The following is a 16,007-nucleotide window of genomic DNA, read 5'->3' on the forward strand; positions in this document are numbered from 1 at the left end:
TATTGTTTACACATTTAGATAAACTATGATTACGTATATATGATATCAAAAGACAACCAAGATTATCTTTGAAAGGATGGTAAATGGCTTTTTACTAGAGTGAGCTGCTATGGGAAACCCCCAGAATCCTCACTATCGCTTTATAAAAGCCAACATCCAAGTCTAACGCCACTTACTTATCTGTACAGTTTTCAAGACACATTCTCTATATCTCCACAGGTTTAAAAAAGTCTCCTCATAATACCATGTGATGGGTTATGGGTCCCATAAAGCACACAGCAATATGTTTTGTGTGTGTGTGTGGAAAACACTCTTAGGAAATGTTCACATTTTAGATGCTTTACCTTTCTCTTAAACTACCTGTCTCGTTTTACTACCTTGATTTTCCTAGAGAGTTTTTGAAAGTTTATGTGATAACAACTAGCAACATGTTTCCTGAGCCAATTTGTAGAGAATGAGCCTCTTTTTTTTTCTCTTTGTTATCATAAAGTTATAGTTTAGAGCAGGCTAATTTGTTGCAAGTCTATTTAGGAGTAAAATAGGAAGTTGTCCCAAAAATTGTGTATCTAAACTGAAATATAAAGTAAGATAAATCTCTGCTATGGCTACCTGAAATGAAAGTATTTTAACTTAGATTAGTTGAATTGCACCAATGAATACAAAAGAGAAGCCAGACAAGAAAGAAGGAAGGGTGAAAAATTATGTCTTTCTAATGTTGTATAAAATTACAGACTTACTCAAGACAGTGCCGTCACAGGGCAAAACACCTTTTAAAAAATGTTATTCTTGTCTTATTTCTATTCATTCAATAGGTTTTATTGAACAGTCACTATATATCAATATAGCCATTAAATTTTCCTGAAACCAACAAAGCTATTATTTATAAAATAACTTTTAAACAATGCAGCAAAATAAAGAAGAAAACGTAACATGGGAGAAGGGCACAGGGACGTTATAGTGGCTCATTGTCAGTCACTCCCTGCTTCTTCTGTCATGCTGTTCCACCATCCAGGGAATCATCTCCATTGAAGTTCACCTCTAGTACGATGTGGCAGTTGTTCCTGATGATGGTCTTGCTCAGGCTGCCATGGTGGGCTATCAAGACCAGCTAGCTTACACAGCAGAAATGTGTTTCTTACTCTTCAGAAAGCTGCAAGTCCAATATCCAATGGACCTTAGGTTGGCCTCTGTATTAGTCAGGGTTTTACTGCTGTGAACAGACACCATGACCAAGGCAAGTCTTATAAAAAAAAAAAAAAAAAAAAAAAAACAACAACATTTAATTGGGGCTGACTTACAGGTTCAGAGGCTCAGTTCATTGTCATCAAGGTGGGAGCATGGCAGTATCCAGGCAGGCATGGCGCAGGAGTTGCTGAGAGTTCTATGTCTTCATCTAAAGACTGCTAGAGGAAGACTGACTTCCAGGCAACTAGGGTGAGGATCTTATACCCACACCCACAGTGACACACCCATTCCAACCAGGTCATACCTATTCCAACAAGGCCACACGTTCAGATGGTGCCACTCCCTGGTCCAAGGATATACAAACCATCAGAGTCTCTTTGGAGGTAACTCCTTATAGATTATAAATGTCTCTTGTCATCATGTCTTCCTCTCTGTGCATAGGGGACAGGGAGAGAATGGACAAAGAAAGAATGAGCAGGAGCTCAGACAGGCGTTTCTTCCTCCCCTTATAGGGACACCATTCCTATTGCGCTAGAAAGACACATACTTATGACTTCCCTTGACCATAATTACCTCTGCAGGAGTGCTGTTGACCAGTGCAGCCACACTGGAAATTAGGGCATCAGTGCTATTTTGACGGGATACAGTAGAGTCCAAACAGAACTCTGATTATAAAAGAGAAGCTCACACCTGAGGAAGGAGGAGAGTAGACAGACAAAAGACAAGCTGGAGGACAAAACGAGGCAAGTCTCTCAGTGGAGTCAGGTCTGCAAGGGGCTCCCCAAGATGACTCATGCATCTCTGCTTTTTATTGGGTCATATATAGTAGAGGTATACATATTTACAGGTGCCATCTAGACACGTGCTTTACTGCTGCGTGAGAAGTACTATATCACTCTCAAAAAGGAGAAATAGACACCAGAGGAGGATAACAGACTGTTTGCGTGGAATTTAGCATATCATTAAGTACTTTAGTAGAACAATGAAATTGCACACATAAGCCAGTTATTTGCAATTTAACACAATGCTTTTGGAATAAACATAAAAGCTTCGTGGGAACACAGAGAAAGGCTATCAGTGGCGAGAGTGGAGGAGGGTGACTTTGAAATTACCTTCAAAAGATGGATGAGCACATGTGAGGTTAAGAACGGAAGAAAGAAATTAAGGAAGAGGAGAGAACTTCTGCAAACAAGAATTCAGCGTGTTTCAAGGAACTTCAAATACTGGAGGATGCCATAACTAGATATGTTCAGTCTGGGAGAATGGGATTGGCAAGGAGGGATGAGGTCTGATTTAAATAGGTTTAAAGTACCACTATGAGAGGGAGAAGACATGTGTTAGAGTCTGAAAGAGCACTTACAGAATAAGGTGTGTTATAGCCAGATGACAAGTTTCTAAAAGTATCCCTCTGGTGGCAAAAAGATTAACTGATGATCATAGACTCTGTGTGTGTGCGTGTGTACACATGAATGTCCATGTATGTGTGCACATGCATGTGTGAATATTTTAACATAAACACCCCTTTGAAGGAAAAGTATCAGTTTCCTCTGACGTGACAAGGGATAATAGTTCTTGTTCCTTGGCTATGACAGTTTCTGCCTCGTTAAAGTTACGAATACTAAGTTAACACCAGACAGTTTGAAAATCTACATAAAAATAATTGAGTTCAGTCAGAAATGTGCATTAAAAATGTACATTTTTAGGGAAATTACCCAACACATTCACATTTTTCTACATTAATTTGGTTGCAACCCAGTGAATCTTGCTCATAATTGTAGAGACTCCTTGATATTCCTTCACACTATTTTTTTAAAGATGTATTTATTATTATAAGGGAGTATACTGTACTCAGACACACCAGAAGAGGGCATCAGATCTCATTATGGGTGGTTGTGAGCCACCATATGGTTGCTGGGATTTGAACTCAGGACCTGCGGAAGTGCAGTCAATGCTCTTACCTGCTGAGCCATCTCTCCAGCCCCATACTATTTTTGACACAATGTTTTGGAAATAAGTGTTCGAGCCACTTCTAGCATGGTGGAAAGTCCTAAGTTGAGTGATGATATGTTTCTTTTGCATAGTTCCTGCGTGTTTAGCATTCCTAAAATAGAGCTGTCCTGAGAGGGTCAGGAAGCATCGGTAAGTGTTGACCTACTTCCTGATAGCTTTTAAACTTCCTCCAGGGTAAGGAATTATAAATCCAAGTTTCTTTCTTAGTGCAGCTCACAGTTCCTTACCCCAGGAGAAACATCTATTCCATCTACACTAAACTGCACAAAACTAAGGCATGAAATAAGCAAACAGACTATGTACAGGTTTTGACGGAAAACTCTCGTAGTCATTATCCTTAAGGGAAGGGACATTTCTTTAAAGGAATAATGAAAGCTGGTCATAGTATTTTATTGCTCAAATCTTGCTTTGTTCACATTGTTGGTTGTCCCTGAGTGACACAGAGATGACCATGTGAAGTGACAGATGCTGTAACACCCTCTCTTCGCCAGATTGCTACCAGGTTGCTGTTCTTTTCCTTTGCCTTTGAAGTAACCTCAGGATGTCCCTTTCCTGGTCAAGCTTGCTTATGTTTCTGCTAGTCCTTTGTCTCGTTCTCAATCTCCTAGAAGTATTGAGACTATAGTGACTAATTAAGTTATGCATTAAAATAATAGCAACCAGACTTTCAGTTTATTTCATTTTTGTGTCCTTGTATAAAGAGCAATGGGTCTATGTTGACTTTGAAAAGCATGAACATTTTCCTCATAATTTCTTTTACTAAAACTTCACCCAGATTTTTGAGGAGCCCAATAATGAGAATATTTCCTCCTCATATATGGTTAAAACCAACTGGGAAATGAATTCAGATGGGTCTTAACCAGCAAGTGAAATTTCTACTCAAGTGAAGACCAGGCTATCTCATCTTGTAGAACCAGCTGCAAAGCCGACTCAGAGAAGCATGGAAAAGCATGTTCTTTCTGCAGCCAGGCTCACTTCCGAATAAAAGGAAGTGAGTGTGACAAGCCTAGCCTACCCATGCAATTTCTCCTTCCGGACTTCCCAAATCAACAGTATAAGAAGACTGGGTGTAAAGCCGGGTATGGTGGCACACGCCTTTAATCCCAGCACTTGGGAGGCAGAGGCAGGCAGATTTCTGAGTTTGAGGCCAGCCTGGTCTACAGAGTGAGTTCCAGGACAGCCAGGGCTACACAGAGAAACCCAGTCTCAAAAAAACAAACAAGAAGACTGGGTGTAGAAAGAAATCAATGTGCAGCTAATAAAACACTCTCCACATGGGAAGACACATCAGGAATAGGAATAAACATATTTCCCTAAAGTGTGTGTGTGTGTGTGTGTTACTGGGATTTGAACCCAGGACCTCACACATGCTAGATGAAGACTATTACCACTGGGCTGTGTCCTTAGCCCTGAACTATAAATTTAAAGCCATGCTTTTAATCTTCGTTTCAACACCATTCACATCCTCTCCTCCCAGTTCAGAGAAAAGCTCCCACCTCCAGTTAAGCCTCTTGTAAATAACAAGGACTTAGTAACTGCTGTAGAGTTCCAAACATCAGAATGCTTCCATTTAAGGGAAATATCAACTGTAGGTCTTGGAGATATTGGCTATCCCATCTGTGTTCACTTGCATTCGGAGATGCTCTAGAGGGCTAATGGAAAGAATGTAAAAGATGCTGCGATCAGATAGTAGTAGAGTTTGGATCCAAGGACTTTCCCTGTTCATTTGATGTCTTAAATGCTAAGACATCTCAGTAATCTTGGCAACAATTATAGCTAAGGAAACAACATTTAGAGCTATCTCCAGCACCCCCCAAAAAAGCAAGAATCAAAAAGTTATCTCTTTCCTGTGAAAAGAATCATTTCACTGCTGACCCCTGTTTTCTGAAATATGTCAGAATTCCAGCCTACTGAGATTCTTCTTCATTTCCCAGAAACCCCAATGTCCTTTAACACAGTTTCTGATTTATTTTCTAAAAGTTCTCAGGTGGATAATAGATTAGATTCAGTTCGTTGGCTTACATTTTTCCCTTTTGATCGTCTGGATTTGTTTGGAGTTGAGAGGAGACACCAAGCGTCTTTTAAATGAACAGAATGTTTGGTAGTAAGTGATATCATGGAAATGTTCTGTAACTAGTAGCTGAGAAGGGAGGAAAAATATGCAGTCATGTTAGTTGAAATGTCAGTGGATTACTAAAAGCAATACTAGCCATCCAAAAATAAAGTAGCCTGCTGTGTGGTATAGGGAGACCCACGACGGCAGGTGCTGTACACAGAGCTCAAACCTGCTGGTTATGACTGCTAGCAAGTCTTAGGATGAACGGGACTTCCCTCCACGTGTTGGTTTTGGTGTGGGTTGTGCTATCAGAGTTTGCACAGTATTTCAAATTTCAGTTTTAGAAAGTGCTTATGGAGCTTAATAAGTGCCCCTGTGAGTTAAAGCAGAAAGTAGGTAAGCTGTATTTTATCAAGAATGACATAGTCAATCTATATTCTCAGCCTCCTGCTTCTAAGTAATATGGCAAATCAACAACAACAACAACAAAACAGAGGGAGGGGGAAGGAAAGTAAACTAACTTTGATGTGCAAAACTTAACATTCCTTTGGTGTCCAAGACATAATACAATGCAAGTAGACTTATGTCTCCATCGTTCCTTTAAAACTTTGCACACTACTTAAAATTTTGTTTTTGTCTGTTAGCTTATTTATTTACAATACCACTGTCCTTTATAGTTCCAGCAGGCCTGAAACTCACTAATTAGCTCAGACTGGCCTTGAACTTGTGACCCTCCTGAGTACTGAGTATCTTGAGTACTGAGATTATAGGTATGTGCCACCAAGCCCATTTCTAAATAAAACAATTTTTTAAAACTCTAGGCTTATTCCTGATTTGGAAAAAAAATGTTGTAGCTAACTCAGACTGCCTGTAATGATTTTTGTAATCTAAACAATAACAAGCTAGTTTAGTAGAGTTTCCACATGTTGGAATTTTTCTAAGGAACAAGGTGTTATATTTTTAAAGTGATATGATATAGCAACAGGAAGGACCACACTGAAATAAAATTAGCATTAATACTCACATTTTAACAACCTAAATAAATGCTTTAAGATACTGTGTATCTTAAAACCCTCTCCCTCATTCTTCGCTTCCATCCTTCTATACTTCATTTTCTTGTTAGGACCAAGTATAGTTTTGCTTAGTTTTAGCTTTAATCTTGAAATTGGAGAAAGGGAGAGGCACTTTGGAACCTTCTTGTGCTATTTGCACAACAGGGGACAGAATAACCCCCCACCTAGGTTGTGGATCAAATCTTAGCCACATACCACGTGCATTCTGTCAGCTGACAGACTCCCTACCGGAAAGAGCTTAAACAAAACTTTGTAGTTCCCTTACTAAAAGGTTCTTTGAAATAGATTTTATTAGTTTACATAGGACTCTTTCTCAATGAGATATATAACCCAAAGTAAGTGACCAGTCCTAAGCTAATTTGTATTAATATACACAAGAAGTTTCATGGGTCAGGAAGGCATAGAAAATCATACACAAATTCTTTTGGAGGTTTAAAACTGCTATTGGGTTTATTAAAACTAAAATCAAAAAGAAATCTCTCAACCCCTACACCATTCACATCAAAAATGCTAATTATTAGGTTAGGAAAATCAGTAATGGAATCTCTTAATGTCTGGAATTTTAAATTGCCAATTAAAGCTACTGGATAAGTCAGAGAAGTTATTTACCTTACTTTGCCTTTCTGACTCTCAGAAGTTCCTGTTGCACACACCACCAACAATAACCTTTAGGGACCAGGAGATGTCTGAGTTAAGATCCAACACCCAGGTAAAAAGCCAGTTTTGTCTGCAAGGGCCTGTCACCTCAGCACAGAAGGGGCAAGTGGTGACAGAAACAGGACCATGCAATTTGTGGGTCATCAGCCTCTCCAGAAAGCTTTGAGTTCCAGGTTCAATGAAAAAGCTGTCTCAGAGAAATTAGACAGAGAATTAGGAGACCATTCAGTATACTATGATGTACACACAGGAGTGCGACGGCACACACATCTTCATACGCGTGCACACCTATGCATTCACACACAAAGGAGTGGGAAGAGAGTGGTGTTATGTTAATAAAATCCATTGCACAAACATCAACAACAAAGTTAGAACTCTTTTTTTTTTTGTCAGGTTCTTCCATATCTATGGACTGGTCATATTACATTTCTGCCCAATACTCAGCCACACCAATTTGTTTTGAAGTGCAATGCGCCTTTCCATAAGCAGTACACAACTGAGCCATCTTGGAAATAATGAGTTCAACTCTCACAATGTCCGGGCAGCTGGACACCAGCCCTTTGCTCCTGTTGCTTGCACAAACACACGAGTTGTGTTCCCACAGTGGGATCTGGGACTCCTAAGGTCCTGCAGCTTTTTTATCCTGTAAAGCCAATGATGCAGACATGGAAGGGGGCCGGGTTCTGAGAGTAAGAATTTCCAAGACCGGAGTAGACACAGTCTGAAAGGAGCCGGTGAAGCAAGCGATTATTTGTGGTGGGAGGATACGGGCAATGAACAGATGTCTGCAGATACTACAAAGGGAAATAAACACTGCTGAAGAGCTGACTTACGTAGGAAAACTTTAAAGGGGGATTTTTTTTTTTTAAACAGCGATGTTTGGGAACACCCTTGTGAAATTGAGTATTCTGGGTAGCGCTAGCACTTCTGAAAGGGAACAAGTTCTCGTAGTCAGGATGACCTCTCTGTTCAAAATCATTAATCTTTTCTATTCATTCTGTCCTTTAAAACAACCATGTAGAAAACACTTAGGCGTTAAGCATTATGCTTCCTTGTGTCCTGCCCCTGTCCCCCTACACCACCCCCAACATGTACACACAGCACTTTGAAGATCAAATGCCATTTGTTAACAACTAGAGGTCATGGACTTTAGAAGCAAAGACAAAACAATTCACTTACCGCAGCAAACTGAAGTCACAAAACAGCCTCCCAGGGTGAAGGCGAAAACCTCGAGAATATCAGGGTGACTGAATTGGCTTTTCTGCTCTTGCTGATGCAAGGAGATACCTTGCTGACATAGTCTATCATTTCTGATGAAAGGACTGGAAATGGCGTTTTCTTGATATCATTATATGGAGACATTTTGCTTGTTTGAAAAGGAACCTGAATTAGACATATTTTTTTATGGCAAGTATGGTCTTTCTGTGTTTGAAGTGATGATGTCGTATCCAGACCCTTTCTTTCTGGACTCTCTCTGATCAGGCTCCATTATGGTCCTATTTTCTTCATTGATTTCCCATACCTTTGCTATTAGAGAGTTTTCGATCATTTTCATAACCAGAAAGCCATAAAAATAATCCTTTCAACTTTCAGATTGACTACAAAGACGTTATCCTATCTTTGTTTTGGCCAGATCTTGTTACAATTCCAGCCCTTTTCCCAGTTCTTTATGGCATCTGTGTACCTCAAAATTAAGATCCAATTACTTAAGGCATGAAGGGTAAATTAATTAAGATTTCAGAGACAAAGCTTTGATATTGTAAAGTTGTATGCGACAAGGCAGGAAGAAGGGACTTATTCTGGAAGTCGGAAATTTCCTGTTAACAACTTTATTATCACCTCTCATTTTATATGTTGTCATTTCGGTCTTTAGATTGAAGCTAATGTTAGTTAGGAGTTCCCCTGTTGCTAGGTTGGAACAATATCCATGAGAAGTTATTAAAGGAAAGTAATGGCATTAGAATACATTTTACTTGCCACCATTGATTTGATGTTCACTTGCCTTGAGCTCAGAATTTGCAAGGTAGGAAATGTCATTAGCTGTTATGTATTCCCATCTGCATGACAACAGATCAGCAGTGCTGGGCCAGATGTTGAAGCCCAGACTTTCCTATTTAAGGACCAAGCACACAGGCCACAGTGACTCTTCTTGGAACTGGGAAAGAGAGGAACATGAAGTGTGATTTCCAAGAGACCACAGTATCTGGAAACGCCCATAATCTTCTACCTTCATTTGGACTTTTTTTTTCTTTTTCTTTTCCAGTTCACCCCTCAAATATTCCAAAGCTCTACAGGGTTAAAAACTTTCATTGGCCAGTTGTACATCCTTCTTAGATGGGTCATATTTTTCATCCTTATTAGTCTGACCAATTCAATAGTTAGTTACAGAAAGTCCATGATTTGACCTCAGGAGACCCGAATTGATGTCCTAGGTCTCCTGTTAGACAACCTTTCCGAGGTTCAATTTCCTAACATACAAATAGAAAGTAAAAACTGCCACCCCATCTAACCAATTGCTTATATGTTCTTTCTATGGAAAACTATTTTAGAGCAAATAAAGCCAGACCTGGAAGCTATGTATCTGTTTCTCCCATTCTGGAGCAAAAAGTAAAAGAGAGAGAGAGAGAGAGAGAGAGAGAGAGAGAGTAAAAGAAATAAAGAAAATGATTTAATTTACAAAAGATAACCTTCAATATCAACAACCTCATCTCCCTCCTCCTCTTTTAAGTAGTATACACATAACATATGGCCGTGCTTGAAAAGGAGCAGACTCCTTCATTTCTTGTCTCTAAAAACATGCATTTGCATGACGTCTTCCAAGAAGTTTGGTTCGAGCTCTGTTGCCATGACTACTTTCCCATACCAGCCTCTTGAACATCCTTCTCAGGCAGTTGCCACCAAAGAAGAATTTCCTCCACCTCCTCCCACTCTCCGAGGAGCCAGAACTACTTGAACTAATTCTTGTTAAGGCAAAGACACTCACTTCCTTCTGAAGTTGTCCCTGGGTTACCTGTCACCAAGATTTTTCTAGTTTTAGGGAGAAAAATAAACAGTGATCGAGGCTTTCCATGAGATTATGGAATCCCGTGAAAAGATGAGGACGTTTGTTTCTTGGGTATCGAAGCTCACCCTCCTGATATTGATGCGACTGGGACCCATAGGACTGTTGGCAGGTTTAGTAGAATGAAGCAGGAGGAGTAAGACGTGGCACCAGGTATAATTATTAGAGAGCAAATTCTTGGGGGTCACGTGACTGAGGCTAGCGTTCCCTGTAAACATCTGAGTCTAGATTGAAAGTCTAGTTACTTTCAATATTTTCCCTGTCTGAACTTTCAAGCCTTTCAGCCTGTTTTGTTTTATGTTTCTTGTTTGTCAGGTTTCGTTTTTTTCGTTGAGACTAAGTGCCATTCTGTCTCGCCGCTAGAACATAAAGTTCCAAGAATATCTACGATAATAAAATGAGCACTGGGCTAAGTTAGGAGATGCTGCTTTTTCATTCTTTACCCGTTCTTTAAATCGTAAGGACAAATTGTAAACTACATCTTTTTAATGTGATCGCCTGTGCTACAGGCTCCTTGGTGCCTCAGAACACATAAAAGGGGCAGATTTACAATCACTTGGAGCAAACTGCCTGTAGAATTCTAAGGACAGGAAACAGGAGGGGGGGGCGAGGCGGGGGAGGGATGCAGCACCCACCCTTAGAAATTCCATGCAACACGTAGAATAAACAGACCCAGGAACACCAAACACTCTTGGTCTCATGTTGAGGAGCAACAAAGTCAGTCACCTTTAGGAGAGAATTTCAAAAAGAAAAAGAAAAAAAAAAAGAGAGAGATAATGTGATGGAAATATGAATCCATCAAAGGAGTCAAATTGACCCTGACCATAAAAGAAATGCTTTCCCCATTTTGTCTAACACTTGTTGATTCCTTTGAGTGTTGATCAATTCTGCTGCCTGCATGGACATGGTGAAAAAGAAGCAATGTCACAGATACTTACTTCTTAAACCTGAAGAGGAATATGCCCGTGGCGATCTGATTCATGAAATCCTGGTGGTAGCTGAAAGCCACAAGCCCCTGGGTGATGGCTACAGCGGGCGTACAGTCCTCAGTGGTAGCCCCTGGGTGTAGCCCCTGGGTGATGGCTACAGCGGGCGTACAGTCCTCGGTGGTAGTGTTCTGGTCCTTACATCTCTTACATGATTGTTTTCAGTTATGGACAATTTCAACACCACAAGACATTGGCAGTGTCTAGAGATCATTTTGACTGTCATAGCTTACGGAGTGCCACTAGTGTATCATGTCCATTGGGGCTATGGATATAACTAAACGCCTTCCAGTACAGCCCCTTATGACAAAATCGCCTGTAGTGCCAAGGGTAAGAAACCACACTGTGGAAGCAATATTTTGTGTATTTCTTATGTAAAAGAGATAATCTGTTGAAACTGTTCAAAACATTAAAACCTAAATATAACAGGTACACTCATGCACTAGGGGCTTAGAGCAGAGGGTGATCACTGTTGAAAATATCTATCTAAAAGAGGACGTAGGGGATGGTACCCAGCTATGCTCCATCGCCCTTGAGGAGTGAAGGGGAAATGTACATAAAAGGATGCGTCCTGGCCATCCACTCTCTGTCTACTTCCTTCGTGCCAGCCAGGAAGACTGCTTCATGTTTCACACCCATATTTGTCCTGTGTGTTTTACTACTCACAGAGACTCTCCCAAATCCTGGGTAGAAATTTTCTTCTCACTGCCAAGTCCCATCCATCTTCCCTTTGCTTTAGAACTTCAAAAAGTCTTCTTTCACCCGGATGAATGGCTGCCAGCGCCTCACCAGCCACAGCTGACATCCTTCCCTCTACAGCACGTTATCTTTCAAACTACAAATGTGTGACTGCCCATCTGTGCATGCGGAATTGTGCCAGAGTTTTATAAAGGATAAAAAAATGAGAAAGATGGTCCCCAGTTTAAGATTTTCACAGTCTGGGGCAAAATCTCTAATAGATAACAATAACATAAATAGTATTTAATAGTTATCTTGGTAAGAAGTTTCTTTAAAAATCAATGAAGAGGTTTTAGGAACTCAAAGATCAAGAAAGACCATATAGATAAATCTACACATGAAAAGCATGGATATTTTCTTCTGCAAATATTTTCTCTAAAGTAAGTTAGAATCCTGTGCAAACATAAACACTTATTGCTGTTACTGCAATTTGAAAACTGTGTTAGAATAAGCTGGAGTTAGAATATATTTATGAAAACGTTTAGAGTGAATAAGAGCCAGGAGATTAGAGATGTTAAATCTACCCAGCCCAGAGGAATAGAACAGAGAAGTTTCCTAATCTGCGTGATTGAATCCAGTTTTGAGAAGCTGAGTTTAATCATTTCCTAATATATCTTAGACTGTGCTGTTATTGTATAAGGTGGGGAATCGTTGAGAAGAATTGTCAGTTACATTTAAGAGCTGGATATTGAAATTTGTAAGCATATTTTCAAAATTAGGATCAAAAGAAGAATTTGGTACCCTCCACCTGAGCTTGCGATTTCAGAACCTTTGTACATGGTTACTCTTCTTGTAAAACTTAAAAAAACAAAAACAAAAACCTGTATCACAGGGAAATTAAAGAGATAAGCTATCAATGTAAAAATAATGTTTATTGGGCATGGACTAAAGAGAATATTATTTAATTTAATCTAAAAAGTTTGTGAGATTATCATAGTCCACACTATTGCATGGAGGTATTTTTGTATTACTACAAACTTCCATCCTCTGCTTGATTCCATAGGAGAAGCAGAATTTATCTCAGGGCTGAGTAGACAACCCTCTAAAGACCATCCAGAGGAAAGGCAGTTTCCTTTCAGAACCAGTATGGAGAAAGCTATCTCAGTGAGGCTAAAATGCAACTGCCTGCATCTTCAGAACATGCAGTGGGGAAAGGATGCTTATGAAGATTGCTGATGGTCACATTTACTGTAGGAATCACTTCTGGGAGAGTATATGCAAACTCATTAGTCATCTTTAGTTTCTGCGACTCCCACTCAATCCTGGAATTTCACTTCTGCAAATGGTACAGATGTTAATTTCTAAACATCTTTAAAGCCATCTTGTTGATGCTCAATGAGCAACAGCCTAACAGATCCTTATTGGTTTCAAAGTTCTTTTTCAAAAGAGCACAGCTTTCATTGCTAACACTAAGAATGCCTTCCATAATCCAAGACATAATGCCAACCTTATGTAACGGGACTTTCTTTCCCCTCTCAAAGTTATCCTAGGCGTCTGCATCTCCTTCAACGTTGATGTGAAAAACTCCATGAGTTTCAGTGGTCCGGTGGAGGACATGTTTGGGTACACAGTTCAACAGTATGAAAACGAAGAAGGCAAATGGTAAGCAAACAGGCTCTGTTGTTGTCCAGCTCTCTCACACAGAAACGGAATATATTTTCAGTGTGTTTTATGAATGGAACATTAACTGAATGACTCATTTGAGCTAGAAAATGTGTTCTAGTGGGTCAGTGATGGAAGCTGACATGCAGTCAAAGATGCAGCATTCCTTAGAAATTTAAACCACTTTTAAAGGAAGTGGTTACAGATTTCTGAGGGTTAACTCCTAGAATGACCTCAAGGAAGATTCTTATCCCAGTATTCGGTAACTGGGTTGCTTTGATAAGTCTTCCTGGTTTAATTCTTATTCTACAGTTACTTGAATACTTGACTGATTCATTAAGAAGGACAAGATGGGAGGTCAGATGCCCAGAATGGGTGACTATTACTGTAGTTGCTGAGGGCTTAGGTTTATGTTTTTTGGGGGAGATTGTTGCTGTTGTTGCTGTTGTTTTGGGGTTTGCTTGTTTGTTTGTTTTTGTGCTTTGGTAGTATACTAAGTTTTGTGTGTGGATGACAGTGAACCGTACTAAATTTCTAATATATACTTTTAATACTGTGAACCTTTGGTTAACTTTATTATAGATAAGTTAGAGTTTATTTAACTTTTAATAGTTTCACAAAATAAATAGTTTTAAAAAATAGAACTTTTACTTTTCATCCCATCTAATGGTAGTCAACACAGGTTTCTAAATTTATATATTAGAGAACTAAGTATGAGTTAGTTAAGTCTCTGTTTATTAGTTTGTAAAAGCCCATTTTTTCCTAGCAAGAGACTAGTATTGTCTACGATAACAGTAATGTGCCAGTTCACAATTATTTTACAGACAAAATGCATTTTTTGATTCCTTCTCTAGACTTTTTAAGTTTGGTAATAATTCCCTAAAGATGATCAAAAGTAATAATGTGAGTTTTCACATTTTCTAAGTATGAATGTTGTACTCTATGCATATATTACTATTTTTGAGAAATTTGTCAAGATTTCTATGAAGTTTTACATCCTCTTTCTTATACTCCCCATACCTGACCCCATGCTGTTTTTAAAGTTGAACAAAGTCATTCTTTTAGACACCAGACACTTACACTTTCCCGAAAGTTGTGCCTGCAGTTACAAAAGCTCAACATATGGGGGAAAATGTTGAGTAGGCCAATTAGCCAGGCTTCTTTTTGCTATGTCATGAACATATCTAAAAGTTGATTTTTACCTCTCACTGATTGGTACATTCATGTATGTATTAAAGAAAGCTACAGTGAGCATCAAGCTTTGAAGACTAAAAATACCTACTTAAAGGACAATCAAATACTGGCAAAATGTTTTATAAAGCTTCTTTTTAATGTACCTTTTATTTGTGGGGCCAATGATTGAGAAACTGAGTCACTCTTGAATGGGGTCTGGCCGCTATGATGCGTCTCATTCCGAGAGTCTTTGTGCCTTCTCAGAGGTGAAGATCTAGATGAGATAGAGACAGAACAAACTAGTGAGGCAAATGTTGCTAATGAGGTGACATGAACCTATTATGCACACGGTCATTACCTATTGACCAGACAGCTAAATCTTCCATGAAACACAACTACATAAAAGTAAATAAAGAGTAGCTCTCCTCGAGAAAGGGGAAAAGCAGTGCTAGAAATGCATCTCAAGACTCCCTGGGCTTTTCCCTTTATCAGAAATACTGTCTCTTGTGAGACAATGCCGGGGCCTAGCAAACACAGAAGTGGATGCTCACAGTCAGCTATTGGATGGATCACAGGGCCCCCAATGGAGGAGCTAGAGAAAGTACCCAAGGAGCTAAAGGGAACTGCAACCCCATAGGTGGATCATTATTATGAACTAACCAGTACCCCAGAGCTCTTGTCTCTAGCTGCATTTGTATCAAAAGATGGCCTAGTAGGCCATCACTGAAAAGAGAGGCCCATTGGACTTGCCAACTTTATATGCCCCAGTACAGGGGAATGCCAGGGCCAAGGGGTGGGGGTGGGTGGGTGGGGGACTGGGGGGGGAGTGTATTGGGGACTTTTTGGATAGCATTGGAAATGTAATTGAGGAAATTACCTAATAAAAAAAAAAGAAATACATTAAAAGGTAAAGTTCGATAATGGCCATTTTCATGGCTAGCACCGTGAATTACGTATCAATATGTATGTGAGATCTTGTTAGCATTTGGGAAGTATATGGATATCAACTACCTGTTTCTACTTTAACAACCCTTATTTCCCAATGACATAATTGGTATGAATAAATGAATTTAAAAGTAAGAAGACTTCCACCCCAGAATGTCCGAGCTGTAACAGGTGACATGGTGGCCAACAGTGGCTCTAAGAGAACCAGACATTGGTGATGGAGAAACATGTTTGGATATTTGCAAATATTTATACAGAACACATCAGTCAGAATGCAGTCTTGCTCTGGGAAATATACTATAGAGTAACTCACACACTTTCAGCAAGGTGGATTCCGTTGTTTTAATTTCTGCAGGGATAAACAGCTTCATAAGTCATATTTACAGCCCACATTCTGGAAACGTATCCAACTTAGGTCTAAAAAAAAAAAAAAAAACAAGACATAAACAAAAAACAGTTTGACTCATCTTCCCTCTTGACTGTATCATGCCTAAAGAAGGAATTCCTTTGCGGTCATTACA

At 39.5% G+C, this 16,007-nt stretch overlaps 1 protein-coding gene across 1 annotated transcript in view; it reads left to right on the forward strand.

The window, feature by feature from the left end:
* Itga1 (integrin subunit alpha 1) overlaps positions 1-16,007 on the forward strand; it is a 161,632-nt gene that overhangs the window by 39,896 nt on the left and 105,729 nt on the right. Inside the window, exon 2 of the mRNA XM_021179797.3 lies at positions 13,248-13,368. Coding sequence (XP_021035456.1) covers positions 13,248-13,368 — 121 coding nt within the window. The remainder of the gene's footprint in view (positions 1-13,247; positions 13,369-16,007) is intronic.

This window comes from Mus caroli, unplaced genomic scaffold (assembly GCF_978045245.1).
Source record: "Mus caroli unplaced genomic scaffold, Mus_caroli_1 scaffold_15, whole genome shotgun sequence".
Classification (NCBI taxonomy): Eukaryota; Metazoa; Chordata; class Mammalia; order Rodentia; family Muridae; genus Mus; species Mus caroli.